Here is an 8,139-nt window from a genome sequence, read left to right on the forward strand (position 1 = left end):
TTCACACTAGAAACAGCGAATGACATCAACCTGGCTGGTCCAGAGCGATTCTTGTGGATTTTCCCAGCTCTTCTGAATTCAGGACCTGCCCCTCCAGCCAGATTTCTTTAAACTCCCACTCCTTCCCGGGCAGTAATGTCCTTCAAATAGTGTCCTCCACCGGCATGGGATCAAATGGAGGACACCCCAGAAGCTTTCCTGTCCCTTCTGGAACTTCCCTTTGATGAGAACTCGGGGAGACGGACATACAGATTTTGTTGGCATCACCCTGCAAGGAGTAAGTCGGCTGTTGGAAGCCAGGGTGACACCATGATGCTTGTGAGCTGGTTACTGGTGCACGGCCGTGAGACATAACAGCACAGTGTTCAGGCGCCAAGGTAACAAGGCAGGTGGAGACAGACCCCTTCACTGGTCTAGGTGCTGTCCAGAATGTCACAGACTGTGCCACTCTGCAGCAGCTAAACAGGGTGCTGTCTGGGAAACACTGAATCCCCTTGATGACAGAGGGCACAGGGGAAACTCTTCACAGACGAGATCACCTGCACTAGAAATGGGAACTTGACTAGTAGAGATGTGGAAAGCTGAGGTTGTGTCTTTGTTTTATTCTCTGTGTGACTCATCTATGTTTGCTTTTCCTCACTATTTCATCTTTGCACCTGTGATTTTTCTATTAAATAAACTTTGTTTATTTTGACCCCAGTCTGTGTGCAATGTGTGTCCCAAAATGAATGGATAATTGAGGGCAGATTTCATGCCTTCAGGGGGGACTAATCAGAAAGGTAAACGCCAAGTGTCTGCTAGTTAAGTTTCCGAGAGACCGATTTTGGGAGGCTCAGGACTGGAAGGGATTGTTGGGGCCTGGTGGATGGCAGAGCTGGGCACCTTCTGATGGCAGAGAGGGGCAAAAGAGTCAAAGATGGAGGAGAATGAGGAATGGTGAGAATCAACAATCATAGTGATGGAAAATAGGGTTGAGAGCATATGAGAAGCCACCATTGCTGGTGTAGATGTCATGGAAAGGCCGAGTGACAGGGTGTGAGGACGTGTGGGAGGAAGAGTGACACTGAAAGAGATCAAGTGATGGTCTGAGAGAGCAGTGCTTGGTGATGGAGTGATAGGACATTAGGTGTGATGAACTTTCAAACTGTGAACTGCCACAAGGCTGAGCTCAGCCAAATTGGGACAAAGCACACTTGATTAACGAGGAGACATCCTTTCCCCCTCCTGTCATGCAGGTTTAAAGTCAGTGGCCCCAGGCGATCACATTCTGCAGGTGTATTTTCCCACTTTATCACGAAGCTCTTTGGTTTTGACCCCATAAATGATAGGGTTGAGCATGGGGGGAACAAGGAGATATAGGTTGGCCAAGAGGATGTGAACGTGGGCAGCGATGTCCTGTCCGAACCTGTGTGTCAGGGCAGAGAAGAGGTATGAAGTATAAGACAACAGCATCACACAGATGTGGGCTGTGCAGGTGTTGAGGGCTTTCCTGTGGGCTTTCTTGGAGGAAATCCTGAGGACGGCCAGGATGATCAGCCCATAGGACAGGCCAATGAGTGTCAGGTCTGACCCGATGATCACTAATGCTGTCATCAGGCCGTATGTCCGGTTGACTCTGGTGTCCCCACACGACATCTTCACCACAGCCATGTGCTCGCAATAGGTGTGCGGGATAACGCGGTTGGCACAGAATGGCAGCCTCCGCAGTAGCAGGGGCTGTGGCAGAACCAAGAGAACAGCTCGTATCAAACCCACTAGCCCTAGCTTAGTGATTCGTGCATTGGTGAGGATGGTGACGTATCTCAGAGGGTCACATATGGCGACGTAGCGATCGAAGGCCATTGTCACAAGAACGGCTGATTGCGTAGCAGCAACCGCGTGAAGGAAGAACATCTGGGTGAGGCAGCCGTCCACAGTGATGTCTTTGAAACTGAACCAAAATATGCACAGTGCCTTCGGCACGACACAGGTAGACCCACCGATGTCTGTGAGCGCCAGCATGCAGAGCAGCAGGAACAGGGGCTTGTGCAGGGTCTGCTCTTTACTGACAACAAAAAGAACCATGAAATTTCCCAACAAGGTGATTATGTGGAACACAGAGAAAGGGATGGAAATCCAGATGTGGGCAGCTTCCAGCCCCGGGATGCCGTTCAGGATGAATGCTGACGGGCCAGAGGGGGTGAGGTTGGAAGCTGCCATGAGGTGGTCGATGCACTAATCAGGCTCAAAAATGCTCTGGATGCCTCTGAAGGGAGAGAAGCCCAGAGAGAGGGTTTAGGCACTTGGTAACAAATAGCATGGTAAATATTCTCTGTTATTAAGAATCTAGAAAGGGGGTTGAGCAGTGAGGTGGCAGCATTTGCATAGAGGAACAAATTATTTAGGCTGTAATCCAATCCAGAGATGGCCTCAGACATCCAAGGTCGGTGAACAAGCAACATGATGGGAGATGACGTTCAATGTCAATCAGTGCAACGTACATGCCCATTGGAAGTGTGGAATCAAAGAAATAAGCATTACATTTATTAATAGAATGCTTGGCCTGGAACTGGTCATGGAAGGCCTGGCCTGAAGTTGTAGCCTGAAACTGAAATAGAAGCCCCAGGCTAAACCATTAACAGAATGCCTCAACTGAAATTAGGATAAAGATGTTAAAATCCCACAAGAGGTCTTTGAACCACACCCAAGAGGCAATTCTCTGTTATGAGCCTTAATTGAAGTCTGAACAGACTTCACCTGTTTTGATAAGTACCAGTACCTGTCCCCCTTTGTCTTACTGGCCCCATAGAAACTCACTCCATACAAATTAGCATTTGAACAAGTATTGTGTCACCACCCATCTTCAGGAGTTAACCAGGGTCCCTGAAAACCTAATTGTATAATCAAGTGACTCATTGGGTGTTCCTGTGAGGGCGTCTGGTGTGCCCCACTATGCATTGTGATTGTCTTTCCTGTTAAGTATAAACTGTTAATCAAATTCCACTATACGATTAACATGTAAATGAACCTAAGCAACCCCTATATAAGTCTTTTGTATCTGTTAGCCAGTTGAAGTACATTTGCCCAGCATCCAGACATGCTGCTTGACTTCCCTATAGCCACCTGGGTTTTCCCTATGGCTATAGTATTCCCCATAGCTATGGTTATGTGATTGTGTGTGTCACAATTAAAGCTGCACCCGATCCAACTCTAAAATGTAGCAGTGTGATTCTTTTCCACGACAGAAGGAAAAACTTGAACACCTCCAACACCTTACAAGGTTCAAATTTAACTCTATGAACTTAGGAGAGGGACGTGGTGTGACCGTACTCAGCTCTCGGCTCTGTGAAGCCCTGCTCAAAGTGCCAGCATGGCCAAAAACTAAGGAAAAAGTTGGGGCACAGGATGAGTGGGATGGGGAATAATACCGAAAATTCAGTGCCATGAGATCAATTAGTCAATTCTTCACCCTCCTATGGACTCCTCTGTGCGGTACTGAGCACCCTTCTCAAACAGGGTATTGCAGAACCAGATCAGAATGATCAAGGGCCTGGGAAAATGCTCACAGGGACAGAGGGTGAAAAGACTGGGGTTTGTGAAGGGAAAAGAAGATGGGGGTCTCTGTTTCTGCTGAGAACTGATTTTAGAAATGGCTGTAAAAAGCCTGAGATGGAAAATGTCTTTAGCAGTTATTTAATCTTAGAATGTTCTGAAGAAACAAAATAGTTAAGAGGCCTAAACGCCAGCAGGGATGGAATGCAGAGAAAGACCTTGTAACTTAGATAAGGAAAGTTGCAAATACTCAGCTAGAAAATTCCTAGGTAATATTTTTTTTAGTATGTATGACCATGGAAACTGTGATGTATAAAGACTTGTTTATTTCAGCCTATAAATATGGTTAAATTCTTATGTTAAGAGTCGCCCCTTACATTTGAAGGGACTACCTTCTTTACGTAAAGAATAAACTCTGATTTTGCTAATCTGTTGTTTGGCTAATTCTGGACTATCCGCTGGGCAATGGACTTGTAAGTGAGGACCCCTGAGTTTGGGTTCTTCCACAGGTTGTTACCTTAGAAATTGGAGGAATAAGAGGGGATTTGAGAGGTCAATAAAATACTGACTGGTAGAGAGTATTTCAAGCATGTGTTCTCCCTGTCTCATAACACAAGTTCAAGAGGTTACTCAATTAAACTGAAACAGGGCAAATTCAAAACTCATTAAAAAAAGAATGCTTCCTTCACTCAGTGCATAATTAGACAGAGAAACTCATTGCCACAAGATGAAGTTGAGGTAAGTAGCTAAGCTAAATTTGGAAAGGTTTTGGACATTTATATGGATAGAAAGAATCTTTCATGTCAATAGTTACAGCTAAATAAATATCTTGGAAAGCCTGTACACCTGCGTGTTTCAGGGCACAAGCCAATCTCCGGCTGTTAGGCACTAAGGTGACACCTTCATGAAGATCAGATGATCCCCCCAATACCTTCTTTGGCAGCCTCTGTGGTTGTCGCTGGCAGAGAGAGAACACTGGACTAGATGGACCATAGGTTTGATCCACGATGCAATTCCTCTGTTAGAAAGGAGCCAAGTTTTCCCCATGGAAACAGACATTATCATGGCTGGCTGGGATCTTGTGCTTTGTTACATCCCTTGTTTCTTTTGGTGAGACACTTTCTTGAAGGTGCCCAGCTGTCTCTGAGACATAACAAGTACAGTGGTTTTGTTATTTTGCTTTGTTAACTGACAGGGGTAAGCAGAGACACCCTTCAGCAACCCAGCTGCTTACACATCTCATGCTTGAATACTGATAAAGTTTGCAGGTGCTGCAAAAGTTGGGGGATTGTAAATAATGAGGAGGACAGGTGACTGATTCAGATCAGTCTGGATTGGTTTATTACCTCAGTCGAAGCAGACAATATGTGTTCTCATATAGCTCAGTAGATTTATACGTCTAAGACCAAAGAAAGCAGGCAGTGCTCACAGAATGGGGGACTGGGTCGTGGGAAGAGGTGACTCTGAACAAGATTTGAGGGATGTGAAGGAGGAATATTTCAGATGAGAAAAATACCGACGTGATCCTATAAAATCTCCACCCTGAGGAATGTCTGTACAACTCTCCCCATTAATGGCTAACAGAGCTGACTAACAGACAATCCCAGAGAGTCCCGGGTTTAGGCTCTGTGGCCCAGTGGCTCATTGTGTCAGCCAGCGACTCCTGCATTTACAGAACATTGCTATTACCCAGAGTTGCCAGCTCTCATTATACACTGTGCACACTTCTCAGCTTGCTCGTTGTTGCTGTGCAGCAGAACCCAAAGCCCCACACGGTGTGTGTGGGAGCAACAAGAGCAGCAGCAGCACAGCACAGGTGCCTTGGCATCTGCCACTGTTTGTGTGATGTTCCTTACTGGAGAGAAACTGTCTCTGATCCCCCCTTAGCCAAGGGACAGGGAGGACAGGGGGCACCTCACCCCTTCAGAGGAAGAGTTGTGGGAAGCTTGCGGTGGCTCAGAGGCTGTGGGGGCCAGGGGTGACTGGGAAACATGGAGAAGACGCTGGTGCCCAACGTAGTGTTGGAATCAGAGCAGCCTGGGGGGAGGGAAGGAGATTATAGATGGGGTCAGATCTGATGGGAGATGGAACCAGCTGAGGAACAAAGATCAATGGTTCTTTCCACTGGCGAAATGACTCAAGTTCCGTAATTAATATTCAACAACCGTAAAAAAAAAAAAAAAACCTGGAAAAAAATGAGTAAAGGGTCTGACACCCAGGTTACAATTCTATGGCTTGGCAAGGAAAGAGGCCCTAAGACCTGCCCAGCCATAGTCGGGGCCAGGAAAGCTCCCACCACTAGCCTAGGACAAACAATCAGAAAGAAAAATTGAATTTCAGCATTGCTGCCCGTCTGTCCATGTACCCCCAGTCTGCCCCCACCACCCCCAGCACCTCCCGCTTCTCCTTGTAGAGCTCCCTCCCACTCCCACTACCCCAGCGCTGCCTGACTGTCTGTGCCCCCAAACCCTGCCCCCACAAACTCCAGCTCCGCCTTCCTGTCCGTGTGCACCCTCCTCCCCACCTCCACAACCCCCAGCACTGCCACACAGTGACCCCACTGACCCAGGATCAACACCAGGTGCCGGACACAGCACACAGTGACAGCTCATACAAATATCTACACAGCCTGGGTTAAACTTTGGGTCTGGCTGCACCGGGGAAAGGGGGGATGGAGGAGGAGCAGCCTGCACAGCCTGTCCAGGGTGAGGGGAACCCCAGCAGCAGCTCAGCATGTGCAGGGAAGGAGAGGGACAGACCTGAGGGGTGGGGAGAGAGGACATGGAGACTAAAAGGAGCCAGAGCTAGTAACTCTTCCTCAAAACGACACAAAGCTTTAGCGAATTCCTGCCAGTTAGAAACCCAGACACAACTTCCTGATGTTGCTTTTCCATGTTGGCAATAGCTGAAGTTGTCAGGAGGCTGTTTGTGGGATTGGTCACAGGAGAAGGGCTGGGCTGGATGGGGAAGGTGTCAGAGACAATCTACTAAAGTGTGTCCACATTGCATTACAGTCTGAGACACCCCCCTGCCCAGGAAGACTGCCGAGGGCTAGTTACACCTCTTTGGTGTGTGAATTAGGCAGGATGTCCATTCCCTATTTCAGGATTCCACACCACTGTGATCTGGATACTGCGTAACCCGACCCGCCCCCACACACACATTCCGTTCCTGGATGTCCCCCAGTCAGATTTCCAATGCTGCCTGGTTCCCCCTAAGACAGAAACATGCTTCTATTTTCACTACATTTTGGTGCATCTTTTCCTCTATTGAAGGAGAGATGGAGGAGAACAGAGAGAGGAGACTCCTCTGAAAAAAAATAGTCACCATAATTGTTTTGAACCTCTAAGCTGTGAGTTTAAGATTTCAGCTTCTCTCCTCTCAGTTCTTCTCTGGTCCAGTTGAGCTCACCCATCCTTAGAGGCCGTAGGACGACTCCAGTTGGAGTCAATGGAGACTTATGGACGGTGAAAATCAGGCCTTTTATTTTAGTCCTAAATGTGGATTTGGGGTGAAATCCTGGCCCTGATGGGAGTTTTGCCATTGATCTCAACGGGACCAAGATTTCACCCTTAGTGTGGAACTTTAGGCTCCCTGATGTGAAGATCCTGGTTTCAGGTCCTGCAGCAGCGAGAGCTATTCTGTTCGGGTGCTGAAAGAATCTGAAGGAAGACCCCCAGTTTATGTGTCACCCTGAGACCAAGCATGAAAAATGGGGATTTCAAAACACAGGGGCCCTGATTTTACTCATCAGTGATGTCGATGTCAATCTGGAGTGATCTGGAATGAAGGCAGAATGTGAGAGCAGAATCTGGCCAGTCTGTAAAACCCTGTGTGACCTATTCGTGTTGTGAAATTTGGGTATCACAAATACCCACTGCAAAGGATCTGGCTACACTTCTTAAACTGGCAGTAAAGTGGCTGAATTGTAGAATTTGAGTATAGGAGAGAAAAAACTTCACAGACCAGGAAAAGGGAGATACTGAGACAGATGGAAGGACACAGTAAGAGAGAAGGAAATTATCTTAAAGAAAATATTTGTCTAAACTATTTACAATAAATCTTTAGTTCCAGTTTTAAATCCCCTCATGTTTCTGACAATATTTAACAGTTCAAGTCTCCGTGCTGGAGAATTCCTGCCCAGAGTATTCTTGACCTGACTTCAACCCTTCCCGAGCGATTAGCACTAACATTGATGCAGAAACAGGCAACTCACCGAAATCCCACACAGCAGAGAGAAGAAATGTCCTTACTGTGACCTGAGAATGAGTGTATGAATCTCACGTCTGACACTCGCAATGCTGGACAGGAACCTTTATGATTCCCCCGTACAGTCCTTGTGGACTCTCAGGTTGACCAGGAGTGTTGGACAATTCCCTGCGCTCCATGAGCAGGTGGAAGGACAGAAAATAGACTCGGGAGAATTTCAGCATAAGAACCTCTCCAGAGGGTAAAGAGAAAATTCACTGATAACAGAGGCTCAGATTATCGGGGTAAACTGAGACTTGCAGACTTGCTAGAGTTGTCCTGCACTGCTAAAACCCCAGGGAGAAAAGAAGAGCCAAGGGTTGGACGTTCTCATTTATCTATCAGCATTTCTGTGCTGCT

General features: G+C 47.2%; 1 protein-coding gene across 1 annotated transcript; it reads right to left on the reverse strand.

The window, feature by feature from the left end:
• Nucleotides 1–1,260: 1,260 nt before the first annotated feature.
• On the reverse strand, nucleotides 1,261–7,824 carry LOC137160185 (olfactory receptor 52P1-like). The gene is made up of 2 exons (XM_067558636.1): nucleotides 7,816–7,824; nucleotides 1,261–2,223 (listed from the first exon to the last, which is right to left on the reverse strand). Exon 2 carries the CDS (start codon nucleotides 2,197–2,199, stop codon nucleotides 1,261–1,263), a length of 939 nt encoding a protein of 312 aa, XP_067414737.1. The 5' UTR covers nucleotides 2,200–2,223; nucleotides 7,816–7,824.
• Nucleotides 7,825–8,139: the final 315 nt, after the last annotated feature.

Source organism: Emydura macquarii, unplaced genomic scaffold, assembly GCF_026122565.2.
Source record: "Emydura macquarii macquarii isolate MOO-44397 ecotype Brisbane River unplaced genomic scaffold, CSIRO-AGI_Emac_v2 contig_2170, whole genome shotgun sequence".
Lineage (NCBI taxonomy): Eukaryota > Metazoa > Chordata > Testudines > Chelidae > Emydura > Emydura macquarii.

What these genes read in the sequence shown, in the direction of transcription:
- LOC137160185 (XM_067558636.1), bottom strand. Translation starts at nt 2,199, where the DNA reads ATGGCAGCTTCCAACCTCACCCCCTCTGGCCCGTCAGCATTCATCCTG.